The 23,133-nt window shown below is 42.7% G+C and overlaps 2 protein-coding genes across 2 annotated transcripts in view; both read right to left on the bottom strand.

The window, feature by feature from the left end:
* Nucleotides 1–1,636: 1,636 nt before the first annotated feature.
* LOC139579350 (CD209 antigen-like protein E) overlaps nt 1,637–23,133 on the bottom strand; it is a 90,670-nt gene continuing 69,173 nt past the window's right edge. Inside the window, exons 5-6 of the mRNA XM_071407922.1 lie at nt 3,751–3,851; nt 1,637–2,669 (exon numbers count right to left, since the gene is read on the bottom strand). Of these exons, the coding sequence (XP_071264023.1) occupies nt 2,513–2,669; nt 3,751–3,851 (258 nt within the window). The 3' untranslated portion in view covers nt 1,637–2,512. The remainder of the gene's footprint in view (nt 2,670–3,750; nt 3,852–23,133) is intronic.
* Nucleotides 3,917–6,447, bottom strand: LOC139577919 (killer cell lectin-like receptor subfamily F member 1). The gene is made up of 5 exons (XM_071405044.1): nt 6,396–6,447; nt 6,158–6,242; nt 5,199–5,479; nt 4,189–4,317; nt 3,917–4,051 (listed from the first exon to the last, which is right to left on the bottom strand). The coding sequence occupies exons 1-5, from the start codon at nt 6,445–6,447 to the stop codon at nt 3,933–3,935; spliced, it is 666 nt and encodes a 221-aa protein (XP_071261145.1). The 3' UTR covers nt 3,917–3,932.

Below are 23,133 nucleotides of genomic sequence, written 5' to 3' on the forward strand. Positions count from 1 at the left end.
TTACAGGGAGCAGCGTTACCATGACACAGACTGGCTGTAGAGGGCGACAGAGAGAGAAACTGTTCCTTCATAAAATCACTTCTTCGCAGATAGATCATTACTTTAAATTATCAGCAGGTGGCGCCAAAACTCTTTCATTCCCTCAAGGCCCATCAAGGAAAATGTATCACTTCCTGCTTCACCTGCAGTGCAGAAGAGAATGTAGGATGAGTCAGACCTGGATTGAAATACGTAGGAGTATTAGAATATTAGAATATTAGTATTTGAAAATACATGCCAATACTAGACTGCCAATACTAAACTACATGCTAAATGCATTGCAGAAAAGTTATTGTGCAACAGGGGGATCAACTTAACATCCTACATCTGTATACACCACTATCCCCAACACACCCACCACCCCATCCCTCTACTTTGGCCCTATCATATGCTACATCAGGCTGTCGGCCAGGGAGGATGGAACCCCTTCTCTCAAAACCCCCTGTAGATCTTCTGCACTAAAATCTCTCACACTGCTGCCGCTACCACACAGTATCTTCTGGGATTTCCGCTCCATCAGCGCAGTACAATTAATGACCATGACAATAAATGCAAGAAATCTAAAACATATCTCCTCTGGATCTCTGTCTTCAGTCCTACTCAGTGGGGGGCTCCCAGTCGAATCACTCACCCTTAGGGTATCATATACTTTCCTCACTGCCTCAGAATAGGAAACCTTCTGCAAAACCCCAAAATAGCTGACATAACCTAAACCTGACAGGTAAGAACTCTCTATTCAAGCTCAACAAGACATTCTGGGTATTCTCAGTCTCATTCACCGGGTCTACTTCTCACCAACCGAGGACGTAAAAAACACCAGAAATATTGTTTTTCAGATCTACACTCAACACCTCCCCACTGATCACTCCTTTGAGAGGCCCCCTGCTCCGCAGAGCAAAGCACACCACAGGTCGAGCCCTGAGATGTGTGATGTGGAGCACCCTCTGCCTCTGGATGCACACAATCTAAACAATTACACTTCTCGAACATGTGACATGTGTAACAGTTCCCAGCTTGACACAACATATGGGTCGGCCAAAGAGTAGGGATCCACTTTTTCCCAAAATCTCACCCCTACCCGTCCAAAATCATCTCTGGTATGATCAGGGCCAAGGCTGGAAGTCTCTACTATACCTGCCGCTGCAGGCACTTCTTCCTGGCTAGGCTTCATTTCAGAGCAAACATTACTGGAGACCGACTCCACCTTGAGTTTCTAAACAGAGCTAGCAGAATGATGGGATCCAAGATCCTCAAGAGAGCAAATAGATTTGTTTTTAAATTGACTTGGCTTGTATGCAGCAGACAAAGGTTTGTACTTAGCGCCATTACCTCGGTTTCGCAACATCGCACTTCCACAATGTTTTGTGGAACATAACTAGCCTATTGGTAGACAGGAAGCTACAATCAGGAAATGAGTAGGAATTGTATTAATATGCTCATACAAACATGTAAATGAGTGTGTGTGTGTGTGTGTGGTATTATAACAGCAAAATTATACATTTTCATTGTTAAATGTATTTTGTTCAGTCTACTGTGCTAACTTGGTGTTGTGTCTGATAATATGTGAAACATAACTACTGAGACACAGGAAGCAACAATCAGGAAATAAGTTGGACTTTTATTAATATGCTAAACAAATAAATAAAACATGCCGTGTGTGTGTGGGTTTGAGAGAGAGAGAGGGAGAGAGAGAGAGAGAGAGAGAGACTGAAAGAGAGAGAGAGAGAGACTGAAAGAGAGAGAGTGAAAGAGAGAGAGACTGAAAGAGCGAGAGACTGAAAGAGAGAGAGACTAAAAGAGAGAGACTGAAAGAGAGAGAGACTGAAAGAGAGACAGAGAGACTGAAACAGAGAGACTGAAAGAGAGACTGAAAGAGAGACTGAAAGAGAGACAGAGACAGAGAGACTGAAAGAGAGACTGAAAGAGAGACAGAGAGACAGAGAGACAGAGAGACAGAGAGACAGAGAGACAGAGAGACAGAGAGACTGAAAGAGAGACAGAGACAGAGAGACTGAAAGAGACAGAGACAGGGAGACTGAAAGAGAGACAGAGACAGAGACAGAGAGACTGAAAGAGAGACAGAGACAGAGAGACTGAAAGAGAGACAGAGAAAGAGACAGAGAGACTGAAAGAGAGACAGAGACAGAGAGACTGAAAGAGAGACAGAGACAGAGAGACTGAAAGAGAGACAGAGACAGAGAGACTGAAAGAGAGACAGAGACAGAGAGACTGAAAGAGAGACAGAGACAGAGAGACTGAAAGAGAGACAGAGACAGAGAGGCTGAAAGAGAGACAGAGACAGAGAGACTGAGACAGAGACAGAGAGACTGAAAGAGAGACAGAGACAGAGAGACTGAAAGAGAGACAGAGACAGAGAGACTGAAAGAGAGACAGAGACAGAGACAGAGAATGAAGTTGTGTGCACTGCAACTGTAGGTTGCTGTATGTCTTACAGTATGTTGTCATAGTGATGTTAAAACACTTTCTCACAAATCCAGTTGAGTTTAATGTCACATGACAAGTCATTCCATACATCCAGAGGACTCTGATCATTACGTATCTCAACACAGTCCTCCTCTCCATTTTCTGGTCTGCCAGCACCATTATCAGGCTGTTGTCCATACCAGTACCTACAGGGTTACAAACAGTCAGATATCATGGTTAATACCAGTACCTACAGGGTTAAAAACCATCAGATATCATGGTTAATACCAGAACCTACAGGGTTAAAAACCATCAGATATCATGGTTAATACCAGTACCTACAGGGTTAAAAACCATCAGATATCATGGTTAATACCAGTACCTACAGGGTTAAAAACAGTCAGATAGCATGGTTAATACCAGTACCTACAGGGTTAACAACAGTCAGATATCATGGTTAATACCAGCACTTACAGGGTTAAAAACAGTCAGATATCATGGTTAATACCAGTACCTACAGGGTTAAAAACAGTCAGATATCATGGTTAATACCAGTACCTACAGGGTTAAAACAGTCAGATATCATGGTTAATACCAGTACCTACAGGATTAAAAACCATCAGATATCATGGTTAATACCAGTACCTACAGGGTTAAAAACAGTCAGATATCATGTTTAATACCAGTACCTACAGGGTTAACAACAGTCAGATATCATGGTTAATACCAGTACCTACAGGGTTAAAAACAGTCAGATATCATGTTTAATACCAGTACCTACAGGGTTAACAACAGTCAGATATCATGGTTAATACCAGTACCTACAGGGCTAAAAACAGTCAGATATCATGGTTAATACCAGTACCTACAGGATTAAAAACCATCAGATATCATGGTTAATACCAGTACCTACAGGGTTAAAAACAGTCAGATATCATGGTTAATACCAGTACCTACAGGGTTAATAACAGTCAGATATCATGGTTAATACCAGTACCTACAGGGTTAATAAGTCAGATATCATGGTTAATACCAGTACCTACAGGGTTAACAACAGTCAGATATCATGGTTAATACCAGTACCTACAGGGTTAACAACAGTCAGATATCATGGTTAATACCAGTACCTACAGGATTAACAACAATAAGACATCACAGTTAGAACATCACAATACTAAATAATATGTAGACATTTTTCATCTTATAGTTAACTGCGTTGACTGCTATCATCAATATCAGTAACCTGCATAGAAAAAGGTTATTGACAGTTTAGTTATCATCTCTCACCCTGTGATCAGTGGGGTGCCGTCCACCCATTTCCAGGTCCCCTCCTTAACAGAGTCAGTCAGACCAATCCAGACTCTCTTCTTGAGGTTGACGAGAAATGTCTGTTGTTGAGAAAGATAAATATATATTCATATGTTTGATCATATCTACCCGTCTCTCTCTTTCTCTCTCTCACCTGTTCCTTATCTGCTGTTTATGATCACCAGGTCTGCTCCTCTCTTCAGACAGTCCTCTCTGCTCTCATTCCAGGTTTTAGTCTCAGTAGACAGGAAGTAGCAACTGGATTCAAACTTCTGCCAGCCTTCAGGACAAGTTTGTTTTACAAGTTGAAAACATGTATTTCCTTCAATGTATCACACTGGACACTTAATGACAGAATACATACACATAATCAGGTGTGTGTTGTTAATGATAATGTATTACTGTAGGTTTACTCACTGCAATTGGTAAGCCACCCGCTAAGAAAATCTCTCTCAGTCTGTAGCTGGTCTCTCTCTTTAGTCAGGTTGTTGTAACTGGTCTGTAGCTGGTCTCTCTCTGCAGATGAGTTCTTTGAGACGTTGCTGTCTGCAACAACAATAAAGAAGAAGTTGCTTACTAAAATATATCACATCAGAACTACTAAATCTGAATTATAAGAACTATTTAAACAGTGAACAAAAATATAAATGTAACATGTAAAGTGTTGGTCCCATGTTTCATGAGATGAATTAAAAGATCCCAGAAATGTTTCATACGCACAAGAAGCTTATTTCTCTCAAATGTGTTTACATCCCTGTTATTCAGCATGTATCCTTTGCCAAGATAGTCCATCCATCTGACAGGTGTGGCATATCATGAAGCTGATTAAACAGCATGATCATTACACAGGTGCACCTTCTGCTGTGGACAATAACAGGCCAATTTAAAATGTGTAGATTTGCCACAGATGTCTCAAGTTTTGAGGGAACGTGCAACTGGCATGCTACCTGCAGGAATGTCCACCAGAGCTGTTGCCAGATAAATTAATGTTAATTTCTCTACCATAAGCTGCCTCCAATGTTGTTTTAGAGAATTTGGCAGTACGTCCAACTGGCCTAACAACCGCAGACCACATGTAGCCACGCCAGTCCATTACCTCCACATCTGGCTTCTTCACCTGTTGGATCGTCTGAGGGAGGGTGCTGAGGAGTATTTCTGTCTGTTATAAAGCCCTTTTGTGGGGAAAAACTCATTCTGATTGGCTGGGCCTGTTTCCCCAGTAGTTGGAATCTGGCTGCCATGTGGGTGGTCCTATGCCCTCCAAGGCCCACCCACGGCTGAACCTCTGCCAGTCATGTGACATCCATAGATTAGGGCCTAATTAATTTAATTCAATTGACTGATATGAACTGTAACTCATAAAATCTTAGAAATGTTTGCATGTTGCATTTATATTTTTGTTTAGTATAGATTTACTGTAGACTTACATTGGACAGACAGGCCTATGATCCCAGCCAGTAGGAGAACACAAAGCAGCCCCAGACACACTGCAGCAACTCCAGAGGGTCTCTTCCACCACTGAACATGTACTGAATCACAAATGATTAAAGTAAGATCTTTGGTAATGTGTATTACTGTATCATCCAGGATTGGGAAAAACAAAGGTATCGTACTACAGGGTAATCTCACCTGTTTAATATATTGTGTGTGTAATTTATTTGCGTGTGTTAATGAGTGCGTGTGTGTGTGTTCCCTGAGTGCTGGTCTCCTGGTCCATTATTAGGAGCAGTGTCTGCTGTCTCTTCTCTCTTGGTGCTGGTCTCACCGTCTCTCAGGGTGTCTGCACTGACGTAGATATCCACAATCCTCTCCTTCATCTCATCTCTGTTAAACTTGACCTTCTTGGTCATATCGGGCTCAGCATAGATGGCCTCAGACATCTCCAACAACTTACTGTGTTTTCTGTCCATACTCAGGTTCTGGTCCTATCGTTGCTCCTCTGTCTGTTTCTGGGTCTGTCTCTGTCTCTGCTCTGTCTGAGACTAACTGTTTAAGATGTCATCCCCAGATTTAAAGGAACATGTAAAAAGAGGAAGATGATGAAATAGTACCATGGTGTTTGAGGTTGGGACATTTTATACTTCTTTAAATCTAGACACACAGGATGCTGATAAGTAGTGATTACATGAATATGTTCATACAAAAAATGTTTGTGTGTTGTTTGCTGTCGTGGCAGTGGAGTTGCTCAGTTTGTAGCTAATCTCCACATTTTGCCATGAGGCTGAGAGAAAATGTTGCTGTTTTAGATCTCAGCCCCCAGATGAAACAGGGCTTGGACTATGATGGGTTCAGTAGTCTTGATAAATGAGGCTTCAATGCTGTTCCTCTGTTCATTCAGTCCTTTCTTCTGTCCCTCCATTTTTTTGTCTTGGTCGAGATGTAGTACCACCCTTCAAAATCATCTCTCTCCCTTTGTAGCTGGTCTCTCTCTTTAGTCAAGTTGTTGTATCTTGCCTGTAGCTGGTCTCTCTCTTCAGTCAGGTTGTTATAACTGGTCTGTAGCTGGTCTCTCTCTTCAATCAGGTTGTCTTAGCTTGTCTGTAGCTAGCCTCTCTCTTCAGTAAGGGTGTTGTAACTGTCATGTAGCTGGCCATTCTGCAGATGTGTCGTGGTGCTGATCTCACCGTCTCTCAGGATGTCTGCACTGATGTAGATATCCACAATCATCTCTTCCATCTCACCTCTGTCAAACCTTAATGGTCATATCTGGCTTTGTATAGATGGCTTCCAACATTTTTAACAATGTTTGTTGACTATAGCTACAGTGTCTTAAAGCAGGGTTTCCCAAACTCAGTCCTGGGGCCCCCCTTGTTGAACGTTTTGGTTTTTACCCTACACTACACAGCTGATTCAAATAACCAATTCATCATCAAGCTTTGATGATTAGAATCACTTGTGTAGTGCTAGGGGTAAAAACTCATTGTGCACCCAGGGAAGGGCCCCCAGTACAGAGTGTCTGAGTCCGAAGCTGATTGCATTTGACCATGTTGTAGATGGAGATTTGTGGAACAGAAACATGTCATGGCTGGTTAACTTCTAATTGCACACCATCCCGGATCCGGGAGCACCCCCATCAGTAAAAAAGCTGACTAGCATAGCCTAGCATAGCGTCACAAGTAAATACTAGCATCTAAATATCATTAAATCACAAGTCCAAGACACCAGATGAAAGATACACATCTTGTGAATCCAGCCATCATTTCTGATTTTTAATGTTTTACAGGGAAGACACAATATGTAAATCTATTAGCTAACCACGATAGCAAAAGACTCAACTTTTTTCTCTCCACCATTTTCTTACTGCATAGGTAGCGTTCACAAATTCGACCAAATAAAGATATAAATAGTCACTAACCAAGAAAAAACTTCATCAGATGACAGTCTGATAACATATTTATTGTATAGCATATGTTTTGTTCGAAAAATGTGCATATTTCAGGTATAAATCACAGTTCTACATTGCAGCTGCAATCTGAAATAGCGTCGATGCAGCCAGAATAATTACAGAGACCAACGTCAAATACATAATTACTCATCATAAAACATTTCTGAAAAATACACAGCGTACAGCAAATGAAAGCCCAACATCTTGTGAATCCAGCCAATATTTCAGATTTTTTAAGTGTTTTACAGCGAAAACACAATATAGCATTATATTAGCTTACCACAATAGCCAGAAACACAAGCAATTTACCAGCAGCAAAGGTTAGCGATCGTAACAATCCAGCAAAAGATATATTATTTTTGACTAACCTTGATAAACTTCATCAGATGACAGTCCTGTAACATCATATTACACAATGCATATAGGTTTTGTTCGAAAATGTGCATATTTAGCAGCACAAATCGTGGTTATACAATGTGATCAGTAGCAACACTTCAGGCATTCTGGCCGGCGCCATCTTGGAGAGGCACCTAATCTAATCGATAAATAATCGTAAACTTGACTAAAAAATACAGGTTGGACAGCAAATGAAAGATGCATTAGTTATTAATGCAACCGCTGTGTTAGATTTTTTTAATTAACGTTACTAGACATACAGTGTGCGTTACAGCCAGACCAGTGCCGAAATTAATGGCGGACAAATCCTTTTACATTTTTCCACATAAATACGAATTAACATCATAAATAGCTCTTACTTTTGGACGACCTTCCATCAGAATCTTGGGCAAGTTGTCCTTTGTCCAAAAGAATCGTTGCTCGGCTGTAGAAAGTCGTCTTCAACTTTGGAATTAGCTGTAAACATTAGCCATGTGGGGAAGAGGCGCAGCACAAAGAAAATTTCGAAAATCGCAATATACACACATAAACTGAAATAACTTGGTTTAAAATAACTTCGTTATCATGTTTCTAACACCTATATCGAATTAAATTACAGACGGATATATCTCAGGCCGATAACTGAGCGTTTCAAAATGCCATCCTGAGGTCTTGCTTTGCGTCATGACGAACGTCGAAAAGAGTGCACGCCCCATTCCTTGGGGCTTTATAAGGTCTGAGATCTGCCTAGAAACTCCATTCCAATTCTCATTGGTTACTGACATCCAGGGGAAGGCGCGTGCAGTTCATGTCGACCCATAGGATACATACAGAGTTTTAAACTGATCCTAGAACAGAGTCAACATTTTCAGATTTTGCAGTACCTATCAGGAATTTCGCTGCCAAACGAGTTCTGTTTCACTCAGAGAAATAATTCAAACGGTTTTAGAAACTAGAGAGTGTTTTCTATCCAATAGTAATAATAATATGCATATTGTACGAGCAAGAATTGAGTACGAGGCAGTTTAATTTGGAGATGATATTTACCAAAGTGGAAACAGCACCCCCTATATTGAGAAAAGGTTATTAAACAGTAACATGTCCTGGCTGGTTATACAGTAACATGTCCTGACTGGATATACAGTAATATGTCCTGGCTGGTTATACAGTAACATGTCCTGGCTGGTTATACAGTTACATTGTAATGGCAGTCTACGTCGTCCTCCTCCTCAGACGAGGAGAGGCGAGAAGGATTGGAGGACCAATGTGCAGCGTGGTAATTTGACATAATGATTTATTAAACGAAAAAGACAAAACACGAAATAACACTTGAAAATTACAAAAATAACAAAACGAACTAAACAGACCTAAACTTAAGAACTTACATGAAACGAAGAACGCACGAACAGGAACAGACTACACAAACGAAACAGTCCCGTGTGGTGCGACATACACAGACACGGAAGACAACCACCCACAAACAAACAGTGAAAACAGCATACCTTAAATATGGTTCTCAATCAGAGGAAACGTCAAACACCTGACTCTAATTGAGAACCATATCAGGCAACACATTAAACCCAACATAGAAACACTTGCAAAAACCCAAAACACAACGCACGTAACCAAAAGACAATCCCGCACAAAACAAGGGCGGGTCAAACTCCTAAATATAGGGAAGCTCATTTACGCAACCAAAAAAACCACAGGTGCAACTAATCAGACAAAACAAACAGACAAACGAAAAAGGGATTGGTGGCGGCTAGTAGGACGGTGACGACGACCGCCGAGCACCGCCCGAACAGGCAGGGGAGCCAACTTTGGCGGAAGTCGTGACATTACCCCCCTCCTGACGCGCGGATCGCCCGGCACCTCGCCCTCCGGGTCGTCCTCGAGTTGGCTCCCCTGCCTGTTCGGGCGGTGCTCGGCGGTCGTCGTCACCGTCCTACTAGCCGCCACCAATCCCTTTTTCGTTTGTCTGTTTGTGTTGTCTGATTAGTTGCACCTGTGGTTTTTTTGGTTGCGTAAATGAGCTTCCCTATATTTAGGAGTTTGACCCGCCCTTGTTTTGTGCGGGATTGTCTTTTGGTTACGTGTGTGTGTTTTGGGTTTTTGCAAGTGTTTCTCTGCGCCCTGTATGTTCGGGCTTATGATTTTTGTGAAGCAGTAAAAAGGAATATTTTTCCCAAGCGGCTCTCTCTCTGCGTCTGATTTCTTTCACCCACTTAGTCCCGCGTGACATACATGTCCTGGCTGGTTATACAGTAACATGTCCTGGCTGGTTATACAGTAACATGTCCTGGCTGGTTATAAATTTACATGTCCTGGCTGGTTATACAGTAACATGTCCTGGCTGGTTATACAGTAACATGTCCTGGCTGGTTATACAGTTACATGTCCTGGCTGGTTATACAGTAACATGTCCTGGCTGGTTATACAGTTACATGTCCTGGCTGGTTATACAGTAACATGTCCTGGCTGGTTATACAGTAACATCTCCTGGCTGGTTATACAGTTACATGTCCTGGCTGGTTATACAGTAACATGCCCTGGCTGGTTATACAGTAACATGTCCTGGCTGGTTATACAGTAACATGTCCTGGCTGGTTATACAGTAACATGTCCTGGCTGATTATACAGTAACATGTCCTGGCTGATTATACAGTAACATGTCCTGGCTGGTTATACAGTAACATGTCCTGGCTGGTTATACAGTAACATGTCATGGCTGGTTATAAAGTTACATGTCCTGGCTGGTTATACAGTAACATGTCCTGGCTGGTTATACAGTAACATGTCCTGGCTGGTTATACAGTAACATGTCCTGGCTGGTTATACAGTAACATGTCCTGGCTGGTTATACAGTTACATGTCCTGGCTGGTTATACAGTAACATGTCCTGGCTGGTTATACAGTAACATGTCCTGGCTGGTTATACAGTTACATGTCCTGGCTGGTTATACAGTAACATGCCCTGGCTGGTTATACAGTAACATACCCTGGCTGGTTATACAGTAACATGTCCTGGCTGGTTATACAGTAACATGTCCTGGCTGGTTATACAGTAACACGTCCTGACTGGTTATACAGTAACATGTCCTGGCTGGTTATACAGTAACATGTCCTGGCTGGTTATACAGTAACATGTCCTGGTTGGTTATACAGTGGTTATACAGTAACATGTCCTGTCTGGTTAATACAGTGGTTATACAGTAACATGTCCTGGCTGGTTATACAGTAACATGTCCTGGCTGGTTATAGTTGGGACACCTTCTTCTTTTCACCTTGTTATCTGATTCCTGAGTATCTTCCTGGTCTTCTGGGGGAAGTTACACCCACATACTGTGAAGCAACACGAACATAGAAACATACACATACACACACACACTAGGTAACATAGGCACTATACACACACGTACACATGGATTTTGTGTTGTAGATATGTTGTAGTAGATTAGGGGCCTGAGGGCACACACTTAATGTGTTGTGAAATCTGTTGTGAATGTATTGTTGTTAAAATTGTTTGTTTTTTAATTTTGCTGGACCCCAGGAAGAGTATCTGCTGCCTTGGCAGGAACTAATGGGGATCCATAATAAATACAAATACATACAGCAGACACACCCTCTTGTATGATCTCTTACTACTCTAGATCACCTGTTAACATATTGGATGTATACATGTTAATAATGTCTCTGGATGATTTTAAAAATAATGAATAACTAGACCTGGGTTTAAAAACTATTTAATATCTCTAAAATACTTTGAGTGTTTGGGACTATTCTATTGGTTACATTAAGCCAGACAAGCTCAACCAAGCACAGCTAAAGTATTTGGGTTGTATTCATTAGGCACCAAACAGAAGAAATCAAACTGAAACAGGGAGAGACTAACTGTACCTGTCCAATAAGAATAACATGTTTTCATTTGACAAACATTTTACTATGGTGTCTCCTAATGAATACGTGACCCAGGTCTGATAATAACCACCAACCACTGACAGACATACAGACAGACAGACAGGAAGCTGTTATTAAAGGAAGTCAGTGGTATGGCTAAATATGAGTTGGCACAGCAACACATGCTGAAATCAACTGAAATTACAATACAATAGGTGTTCCAGCAATAACCTCCTTAATCTTACTCTGTCCCAAATGGAACCCTATTTCCTACATAGTGATGGACCCTGGTCAAAAGTAGTGCACTATACAGGGAATATGGTGCCATTTGAGATGTCCCCTTCATGTCATTATTCACATTCTATGTAGGCCTTATGCACTGTATCTGTCCTGAAAACACAGGCCACTTCTCATCCATGGATATAAGGTCACTGGTCACCCCCCCACCCCCCCACCTCTTTAAGGAATACCTAGGATAGGATAAAGTAATCCTTCTAACCCCCCCCCCCCCCTAAAAGAGTTAGATGCACTATTGTAAAGTGGTTGTTCCACTGGGCATCATAAGGTGAATGCACCAACTTGTAAGTCGCTCTGGATAAGAGCGTCTGCTAAATGACTTAAATGTAAATATAAGGTCACCACAAGTACAACAGGACATCTCGAAAGAAAAAGGCTTCATTTTAAACATCAATAACATAATTTTATTAAATCATAAAACAGTTATAATCTGTTCAATTTGTGAATTGGTTAAAATTAGGTGAAGGTTGGGGTCACGGTAAGGGTCAGTTTTAGGTTTTGTCTATAATCTGCTTTTCAATGTGATGCTGGTCAGAAAAGTCCCTCATGTTGGGTATAATACCTACTTATATAAGTGTTTGTCTCCCCCTACTGGCTATTTTCTACAAGCTCAGTTTCTTCTTTCTATTACTGTGACCTTGACCCATAGAGACAGATAGAGGATTCATCTTCATATCTGTTCCATTATAGCTACAATCCATAGAAAAACCAACCCAGTTGACAACCTTGAGTACTTTGAAATGGTGGAAGGATGGTGGAAACCCAGGTTTTCTTCTCAGAGGAGAGAAAGTAGAAACTGCAGTCAAAGTATCTCCATTCCTCTTGGCAACGCTGCTCTGCTGAAGAGCAAAGGTGAACACATTGTGAAAGTTAGCAAGTATCGTTATACTCTCAAACCCATATATATTTACTATTGGTGTTGATTTTACTTCTAATTAAGTTAAAATAAGTCTCTCCTGTTACATGTGTATGAATACCTACCTTTATAAGTGTTTGTCTCCCCCTACTGGCTGTTTTCTACAAGCTCAGTTTCTTCCTTCTATTACTGTACCTTGACCCATAGTGATAGATAGAGGACTCATCTTTATATTTGACAATGTGGGTAGCGCCATTGAGGCTACAACCCATAGGAAAACCCACCCAGTTAAAAACTTTGACTACTTTAAAAATGGTGGAAGCCCAGGTTTTTTTCTCGGTGGAGAGGAAGTAGGAATTGGAATCAAAGTATTAAGTATCTGCTCTGTTGAAGAGCAAAGGTGAACACATTGAGAAACTTTGCAACAAACCTTTGCCTGAAGATGGTCTCTCTCTTCAGTCAGTCAGTTTGTTGTAACTGGTCTGTAACAGAGGAGGAATTTAGCTACTGTACACAGATAACATCTGAATTTAGACCTTGTTGTGAAAGTCTGATAGAGTGTAATGATTAGACAAGAATACACTCACAGACTAGTCTCAGGGAGATGTTGAGAGTGACTTGTAGAACACACAGAATCCCAAAGCTCACAGCAACCATCCTATAGAGTGTTCTCCCTGAATCCTCAGGTCCTGATGAGATACACACTGATGGGAGAACACACACACACACACACACACACACACACACACACACACACACACACACACACACACACACACACACACACACACACACACACACACACACACACACACACACACACACACACACACACACACACACACACACACACACACACACACACACACACACACACACACACACACACACACACACACGTATAAGAGGTTGGGGGTGTGACATAATCAGTCACAATAGGACTGTTTCTCACAGCTGTTTTATGACAAAGTCTAACAATCCATTCTTAAAGATGATAACTTATAAATGCCTCATGAACTTAGTTAAACAGTTGTAACACATCAGAACCCAAAATATGTTTTTTATTCCATTATTTGTCAGCAATGATATTGTAAACAAACTGTATGTATATCCTTAAAACATGGTTAAAACTATATTGTTGATGTGATGGATGATCTGTTTGTGTCTCTGGAGACGGACTGACTGTTTGTTTTCAAAGGTCAACTGATTCACAAAGAACACCCTGTCTCAGTCTCAGAACCAAAAGCAGAACAGAGTTACACATGCAGGAGACAAACTTGGTTTTATAGAGGCCCATATGAAAGAGAAAATGTACAGTGAAGGGCTGAAAGGGTGCTTTGAGGGGTTGTGGGTTACATGGTCTGTTACACATTACAGTATTATGTCCTGTGTGGCTCAGCATCTGCAGGGCTGTGGGTTCGACTCCCGCAGGGATGAAATGCACTTAAAAGTCTATGCATTCACTGTCAGGTAAGACGCTTTGAATAAAAGTGTCTCCTCTGAAAATGAAATGGTGAAACACTAAACATGAGGGCTGTACACAGATTCTGGGACTGACAGGGTTAAAGGTCTATGCATTCACTGTCCTGGATGTCACTTGCCCTCCTTGGCTTACAGTACATGTGGGGCTTTCTGCTGAAGCATCCCATTCAGTATGTTTTGTAGCAGCATGTCACAATGGATGTCGACGAATCCGTAAGAATCCGTAAACATTAGTCTAAAATGTTTTGCAACGGAAATAGTTACTCCAAACGGAAAAAGTTTTGCAACGAAAACAAGATTTTCTATTGGACTAATTTATCTGGGTCCCTCCCCGTTTGGTTCTGTTTCGTACTGTTTGGCTCTGTTTGGTTCCGAGTGAACACACCCTGTTGTCTCCTCCTGTAGTTTATTGGCTGTAGGGTCTGGGGCCAGAGTCTGGGACTTGGTGATGACGAGAGCTCCCTGGATGAAACAGCACTGACGCTGGACACCGGCTGTGCTGGCATTGGTCGCCTCCAGCAGACGGCCAGGAAATGACTGTTTTCCTTGGATACGGTTGCCACAGCAGCATCAGCAGGAAATACTGGAGACAGAGAGTCAGGGGGAGAGGGGAGGGGCTGCAGGCTGCATGTTGCTTGTGACGGAGGCAGCTGGCTGATGGTATACACGTTGGATGGGACGGTGATGCACTCATCTTCGCTTGTCAGATGTTTTTGAGGGTATTCCACACATACCTCTACAGCAGTAGGATGCATGAAGGGGAGAGTGTATGTGTGTGTGTGTTTGTGTGAGTGTGACTGTACAATATTGTGTGTGTGCAGCAGTGGAGGCTGGAAGGCTGCTGAGGGGAGGAGGGATGATAATAATGGCTGGAATGGAGTCAATGGAATGGTATCAAACACATCAACGACGTGGTTTCTATATGGTTGATATGAATACCATTCCAAACATTATTATGAGCCGCCCTCCCCTCAGCAGCCTCCACTGGACCGCAGTCTACATGTGCCCCCACTTCTGTCAATAATAAAACAGGTGCCCCCACTCACCTCACTTTAGACATAGAGCTAGATTGTATAGAATGGTATGAATAGTTCCACTCCTGAATTGTGCCTGTTCAGCTTTCCAACGATAGAACAGAAATCTAAATACTTTGGGCTGTGAGACTATGAGAGGAATTCTAGCCCTTCACTGAAGCATGTTCAAGAGGTATAAGTGTCTGATTGTGCTCTAGTTCATGGCAAGAGGGGGAAAGTGGATGAGATGAACTCAGCTAAATGTTTCTCTAGCCTTGAGGTCTCATGGTCCTGGTTTACCTTTTTCTTTCTTTCTTTCTTTCTTTCTTTCTTTCTTTCTTTCTTTCTTTCTTTCTTTCTTTCTTTCTTTCTTTCTTTCTTTCTTTTCTTTCTTTTCTTTCTTTCTCAGGAAACGGATCTGCATTCCAACCCACACAGGAAGCGGACACGTCAGGAAAACTTAGCAAGACACTAGAGAGGGACAGACGGAGGATCCAATAGCTCAGATTGATAAACCAGGGTCTGTGGTGTTAAAACACCAGGGTCTGTAGTGTTACAACACCAGAGTCTGTAGTGTTACAACACCAGGGTCTGTAGTGTTACAACACCAGGGTCTGAAGTGTTACAACACCAGGGTCTGTTAGTGTTACAACACCAGGGTCTGTTAGTGTTACAACACCAGGGTCTGTTAGTGTTATAACACCAGGGTCTGTAGTGTTACAACACCAGGGTCTGTAGTGTTACAACACCAGGGTCTGAAGTGTTACAACACCAGGGTCTGTTAGTGTTATAACACCAGGGTCTGTAGTGTTACAACACCAGGGTCTGTTAGTGTTATAACACCAGGGTCTGTAGTGTTACAACACTGGGGTCTGTAGTGTTACAACACCAGGGTCTGTAGTGTTACAACACCAGGGTCTGTAGTGTTACAACACTGGGGTCTGTAGTGTTACAACACCAGGGTCTGTTAGTGTTACAACACCGGGGTCTGTAGTGTTACAACACCAGGGTCTATTAGTGTTACAACACCGGGGTCTGTTGGTGTTACAACACCAGGGTCTGTTAGTGTTACAACACCAGGGTCTGTTAGAGTTACAACACCAGGGTCTGTCAGTGTTACAACACCGGGGTCTGTTAGTGTTACAACACTGGGGTCTGTTAGTGTTACAACACCAGGGTCTGTAGTGTTACAACACCAGGGTCTGTTAGTGTTACAACACCGGGGTCTGTTAATGTTACAACACCAGGGTCTGTTAGTGTTACAACACCGGGGTCTGTAGTGTTACAACACCGGGGTCTGTAGTGTTACAACACCAGGGTCTGTAGTGTTACAACACCAGGGTCTGTAGTGTTACAACACCAGGGTCTGTAGTGTTACAACACCAGGGTCTGTAGTGTTACAACACCAGGGTCTGTTAATGTTACAACACCGGGGTCAGTAGTGTTACAACACCAGGGTCTGTAGTGTTACAACACCAGGGTCTGTAGTGTTACAACACCAGGGTCTGTAGTGTTACAACACCAGGGTCTGTAGTGTTACAACACCAGGGTCTGTAGTGTTTCAACACCAGTGTCTGTTAGTGTTACAACACCAGGGTCTGTAGTGTTACAACACTGGGGTCTTTTAGTGTTACAACACCAGGTTCTGTTAGTGTTACAACACCAGGGTCTGTAGTGTTACAACACCAGGGTCTGTTAATGTTACAACACCGGGGTCAGTAGTGTTACAACACCAGGGTCTGTAGTGTTACAACACCAGGGTCTGTAGTGTTACAACACCAGGGTCTGTAGTGTTACAACACCAGGGTCTGTAGTGTTACAACACCAGGGTCTGTAGTGTTTCAACACCAGGGTCTGTAGTGTTACAACACCAGTGTCTGTTAGTGTTACAACACCAGGGTCTGTAGTGTTACAACACTGGGGTCTGTAGTGTTACAACACTGGGGTCTTTTAGTGTTACAACACCAGGTTCTGTTAGTGTTACAACACCAGGGTCTGTTAGTGTTACAACACCAGGGTCTGTAGTGTTACAACACTGGGGTCTGTAGTGTTACAACACTGGGGTCTTTTAGTGTTACAACACCAGGTTCTGTTAGTGTTACAACACCAGGGTCTGTTAGTGTTACAACACCAGGGTCTGTTAGTGTTACAACACCAGGGTGTTACAACACTGGGGTCTGTAGTGTTACAACACCAGGGTCTGTAGTGTTACAACACCGGGGTCAGTAGTGTTACAACACCAGTGTCTGTTAGTGTTACAACACCAGGGTCTGTTAGTGTTACAACACCGGGGTCAGTAGTGTTACAACACCAGTGTCTGTTAGTGTTACAACACCAGGGTCTGTAGTGTTACAACACCGGGGTCTGTTAGTGTTACAACACCAGGGTCTGTTAGTGTTACAACACCAGGGTCTGTAGTGTTACAACACAGGGTTCTGTAGTGTTACAACACCAGTGTCTGTTAGTGTTACAACACCGGGGTCAGTTAGTGTTACAACACCAGGGTCTGTTAGTGTTACAACACCGGGGTCTGTAGTGTTACAACACCGGGGTCTGTAGTGTTACAACACCAGGGTCTGTTAGTGTTACAACACAGGGTTCTGTAGTGTTACAACACTGGGGTCTGTAGTGTTACAACACCAGGGTCTGTTAGTGTTACAACACAGGGTTCTGTAGTGTTACAACACCGGGGTCAGTTAGTGTTACAACACAGGGTTCTGTAGTGTTACAACACAGGGTTCTGTAGTGTTACAACACCAGGGTCTGTTAGTGTTACAACACAGGGTTCTGTAGTGTTACAACACAGGGTTCTGTAGTGTTACAACACCAGGGTCTGTTAGTGTTACAACACAGGGTTCTGTAGTGTTACAACACCGGGGTCTGTAGTGTTACAACACCAGGGTCTGTTAGTGTTACAACACAGGGTTCTGTAGTGTTACAACACCGGGGTCAGTTAGTGTTACAACACCAGGGTCTGTTAGTGTTACAACACCGGGGTCTGTAGTGTTACAACACCGGGGTCTGTAGTGTTACAACACCAGTGTCTGTTAGTGTTACAACACCAGGGTCTGTTAGTGTTACAACACCAGGGTCTGTAGTGTTACAACACCGGGGTCTGTTAGTGTTACAACACCGGGGTCAGTAGTGTTACAACACCAGTGTCTGTTAGTGTTACAACACCAGGGTCTGTAGTGTTACAACACCGGGGTCTGTTAGTGTTACAACAGCAGGGTCTGTTAGTGTTACAACACCAGGGTTGTAGTGTTACGCGTTATAATTGGTCATATAATATAATATAATAGATACATCAATGTCTGTCTGTGTTGGGAGAAAAAAGTATTTGCAACAGTGGACCAGGAGTTCAACTTGCTGACCACCTGACCAGAAGAACTCTGTGCTATCATTATAATAATGGGGGCCTGGAGTTTTTGCTGGTCAGGATGGATGGAGGGAGAGACAGTAAGAGAGAGAGAGAAAGAGAGAAACATGAGGAATAAAGGACAACCGGTGACAGGGGTTCTGCTGAGACTAACAGTGATTTTTCCTCTGACAAAAGAGTCACCGTAGTGGTACAGGGTGCAGCGTTACCATGACACAGACTGGCTGTAGAGGGCGACAGAGACACAAACTGTTCCTTCATAAAATCACCTCTTTGCAGAGAGATCATTACTTTAAAATGTCAGCAGGTGGCGCCAAAACACTTTCATTCCTTCAAGGCCCATCAAGGAAAATGTATCTCTTCCTGCTTCACCTTCAGTGCAGAAGAGAAAGTAGGATATGCGTCAGACCTGGATTGAAATACATAGAAGTATTAGAATATTAGAATATTTGTATTTGAAAAAACATGCCAATAGTAGACTACCAATACTAAACTACATGCTAAATGCATTGCAGAAAAGTTATTGTGAAAAAGGGGGATCAAATTAAGATCCTACACCTGTGTACACCCACCACCCCATCCCTCTACTTGACCCTAACAGATCCTACACCTGTATACAGCACTGTCCCCAACACACCCACCACCCCATCCCTCTTCTTGGCCCTATCAGATCCTACACCTGTGTACAGCACTGTCCCCAACACACCCACCGCCCCATCCCACTACTTGACCCTAACAGATCCTACACCTGTATACAGCACTATCCCAACACACCCACCACACCATCCCTCTACTTTGGCCCTATCATATGCTACATCAGGCCGTCGGCCTGGGAGGATGGAACACCTTCTCTCAAAACCCCCTGTAGATCTTCTGCACTAAAATCTCTCACACTGCTGCCGCTACCACACAGTATCTTCTGGGATTTCCGCTCCATCAGTGCAGTACAATTAATGACCATGACAATAAATGCAAGAAATCTAAAACATATGTTCTCTGGATCTCTGTCTTCAGTCCTACTCAGTGGGGGCTCCCAGTCGAATCACTCACCCTTAGGCTATCATATACTTTCCTCACTGCCTCAGCATAGGAAACCTTCTGCAAAACCCCAAAATAGCTGACATAACCTAACCTGACAGGTAAGAACTCTATTCAAGCTCAACAAGACATTCTGGGTATTCTCAGTCTCAGTCACCGGGTTCACTTCTCACCAGCCGAGGACGTAAAAAACACCAGAAATATTGTTTTTCAGATCTACACTCAACGCCACTCCACTGATCACTCCTTTGAGAGGCACCCTGCTCCGCAGAGCAAAGCACACCACAGGTCGAGCCCTGAGATGTGTGATGTGGAGCACCCTCTGCCTCTGGATGCACACAATCTAAACAATTACACTTCTCGAACATGTGACATATGTAACAGTTCCCAGCTTGACACAACATATGGGTCGGCCAAAGAGCAGGGATCCACTTTTTCCCAAAATCTCACTCCTACCCGTCCAAAATCATCTCTGGTAAGATCAGGGCCAAGGCTGGAAGTCTCTACTACACCTGCCGCTGCAGGCATTTCATCCTGGCTAGGCTTCATTTCAGAGCAAACATTACTGGCGACCGACTCCACCTTGAGTTTCTAAACAGAGCTAGCAGAATGATGGGATCCAAGATCCTCAAGAGAACAAATAGATTTGTTTTTAAATTGACTTGGCTTGTATGCAGCAGACAAAGGTTTGTACTTAGCGCCAATACCTCGGTTTCACATCATCACACTTCCACCATGTTTTGTGGAACATAACTAACCTATTGGTAGACAGGAAGCTTCAATCGGGAAATGAGTAGGAATTGTATTAATATGCTCATACAAACATGTAAATGAGTTTGTGTGTGTGTGGTATTATAACAGCAAAATTATACATTTTCATTGTTAAATGTATTCTGTTGAGTCTACTGTGCTAACTTGATGTTGTGTCTGATAATGTGTGAAACATAACTACTGAGACACAGAAAGCAACAATCGGGAAATAAGTTGGACTTTTATTAATATGCTAATACAAACAAATAAAATATGCCATGTGTGTGTGGGTTTCAGAGAGAGAGAGAGAGAGAGAGAGAGAGAGAGAGAGAGAGAGAGAGAGAGAGAGAGAGAGAGAGAGAAAGAGAGACTGAAAGAGAGACTGAAAGAGAGACTGAAAGAGAGACTGAAAGAGAGACTGAAAAAGAGACTGAAAGAGAGACAGAGAGACTGAAAGAGAGATAGAGAGACAGAGAGACTGAAAGAGAGATAGAGAGACTGAGATAGAGAGACTGAAAGAGAGACTGAAAGAGAGACTGAAAGAGAGACTGAAAGAGAGACAGAGAGACTGAAAGAGAGAGACAGAGAGACTGAAAGAGAGACAGAGAGACTGAAAGAGAGATAGAGAGACAGAGAGACTGAAAGAGAGATAGAGAGACTGAGATAGAGAGACTGAAAGAGAGACTGAAAGAGAGACAGAGAGACTGAAAGAGAGAGACAGAGAGACTGAAAGAGAGACAGAGAGACTGAAAGAGAGAATGAAAGAGAGACAGAGAGACTGAAAGAGAGACAGAGATAGAGAGACTGAAAGAGAGAGACTGAAAGAGAGACTGAAAGAGAGACTGAAAGAGAGACCGAAAGAGAGACTGAAAGAGAGACAGAGAGACTGAAAGAGAGAGACAGAGAGACTGAAAGAGAGAGACTGAAAGAGAGAGACTGAAAGAGAGACTGAAAGAGAGAGACTGAAAGAGAGACTGAAAGAGAGAGAGAGACTGAAAGAGAGAGACAGAGAGACTGAAAGAGAGATAGAGAGACTGAGATAGAGAGACTGAGATAGAGAGACTGAAAGAGAGACTGAAAGAGAGACAGAGAGACTGAAAGAGAGAGACAGAGAGACTGAAAGAGAGAGACAGAGAGACTGAAAGAGCGAGACTGAAAGAGAGACTGAAAGAGAGACTGAAAGAGAGACTGAAAGAGAGAGACAGACAGACTGAAAGAGCGAGACTGAAAGAGAGACTGAAAGAGAGACTGAAAGAGAGACTGAAAGAGAGAGACTGAAAGAGAGACTGAAAGAGAGACAGAGAGACTGAAAGAGAGAGACAGAGAGACTGAAAGAGAGACAGAGAGACTGAAAGAGAGAATGAAAGAGAGACAGAGAGACTGAAAGAGAGACAGAGATAGAGAGACTGAAAGAGAGAGACTGAAAGAGAGACTGAAAGAGAGACTGAAAGAGAGACTGAAAGAGAGACTGAAAGAGAGACAGAGAGACTGAAAGAGAGAGACAGAGAGACTGAAAGAGAGAGACTGAAAGAGAGAGACTGAAAGAGAGACTGAAAGAGAGAGACTGAAAGAGAGACTGAAAGAGAGAGAGAGACTGAAAGAGAGAGACAGAGAGACTGAAAGAGAGATAGAGAGACTGAGATAGAGAGACTGAAAGAGAGACTGAAAGAGAGACAGAGAGACTGAAAGAGAGAGACAGAGAGACTGAAAGAGAGAGACAGAGAGACTGAAAGAGCGAGACTGAAAGAGAGACTGAAAGAGAAACTGAAAGAGAGACTGAAAGAGAGAGACTGGAAGAGAGACTGAAAGAGAGAGACTGAAATAGAGACTGAAAGAGAGACTGAAAGAGAGAATGAAAGAGAGACTGAAAGAGAGACTGAAAGAGAGACAGAGAGACTGAAAGAGAGACAGAGATAGAGAGACAGAGATAGAGAGACTGAAAGAGAGACTGAAAGAGAGACTGAAAGAGAGACTGAAAGAGAGACTGAAAGAGAGAGACTGAAAGAGAGACTGAAAGAGAGACTGAAAGAGAGACTGAAAGAGAGACAGAGAGACTGAAAGAGAGACAGAGATATAGAGACTGAAAGAGAGACTGAAAGAGAGAGACTGAAAGAGAGACTGAAAGAGAGACTGAAAGAGAGACTGAAAGAGAAACTGAAAGAGAGACAGAGAGACTGAAAGAGAGAGACAGAGAGACTGAAAGAGAGAGACAGAGAGACTGAAAGAGAGAGACAGAGAGACTGAAAGAGAGAGACAGAGAGACTGAAAGAGAGAGACAGAGAGACTGAAAGAGAGAGACTGAAAGAGAGAGACTGAAAGAGAGACTGAAAGAGCGAGACTGAAAGAGAGACAGAGAGACTGAAAGAGAGAGACAGAGAGACTGAAAGAGAGACAGAGAGACTGAAAGAGAGAATGAAAGAGAGACAGAGAGACTGAAAGAGAGACAGAGATAGAGAGACTGAAAGAGAGAGACTGAAAGAGAGACTGAAAGAGAGACTGAAAGAGAGACTGAAAGAGAGACTGAAAGAGAGACTGAAAGAGAGACAGAGAGACTGAAAGAGAGAGACAGAGAGACTGAAAGAGAGAGACTGAAAGAGAGAGACTGAAAGAGAGACTGAAAGAGAGAGACTGAAAGAGAGACTGAAAGAGAGAGAGAGACTGAAAGAGAGAGACAGAGAGACTGAAAGAGAGATAGAGAGACTGAGATAGAGAGACTGAAAGAGAGACTGAAAGAGAGACAGAGAGATTGAAAGAGAGAGACAGAGAGACTGAAAGAGAGAGACAGAGAGACTGAAAGAGCGAGACTGAAAGAGAGACTGAAAGAGAGACTGAAAGAGAGAGACTGAAAGAGAGACTGAAAGAGAGACAGAGAGACTGAAAGAGAGAGACA

This window comes from Salvelinus alpinus, chromosome 6 (genome assembly GCF_045679555.1).
Source record: "Salvelinus alpinus chromosome 6, SLU_Salpinus.1, whole genome shotgun sequence".
NCBI lineage: Eukaryota > Metazoa > Chordata > Actinopteri > Salmoniformes > Salmonidae > Salvelinus > Salvelinus alpinus.

Excerpts from the sequence above, each read along its gene's own strand:
- LOC139577919 (XM_071405044.1), bottom strand. The coding sequence starts at position 6,447 with ATGGAAGAGATGATTGTGGATATCTACATCAGTGCAGACATCCTGAGA. Across the intron at positions 4,318-5,198 it reads CATAGGCCTGTCTGTCCAAT|ACAGCAACGTCTCAAAGAAC; the intron begins GTAAGTCTACAG and ends TTGTTGTTGCAG. Across the intron at positions 4,052-4,188 it reads CGGGTGGCTTACCAATTGCA|GCTGGCAGAAGTTTGAATCC; the intron begins GTGAGTAAACCT and ends CTTGTCCTGAAG.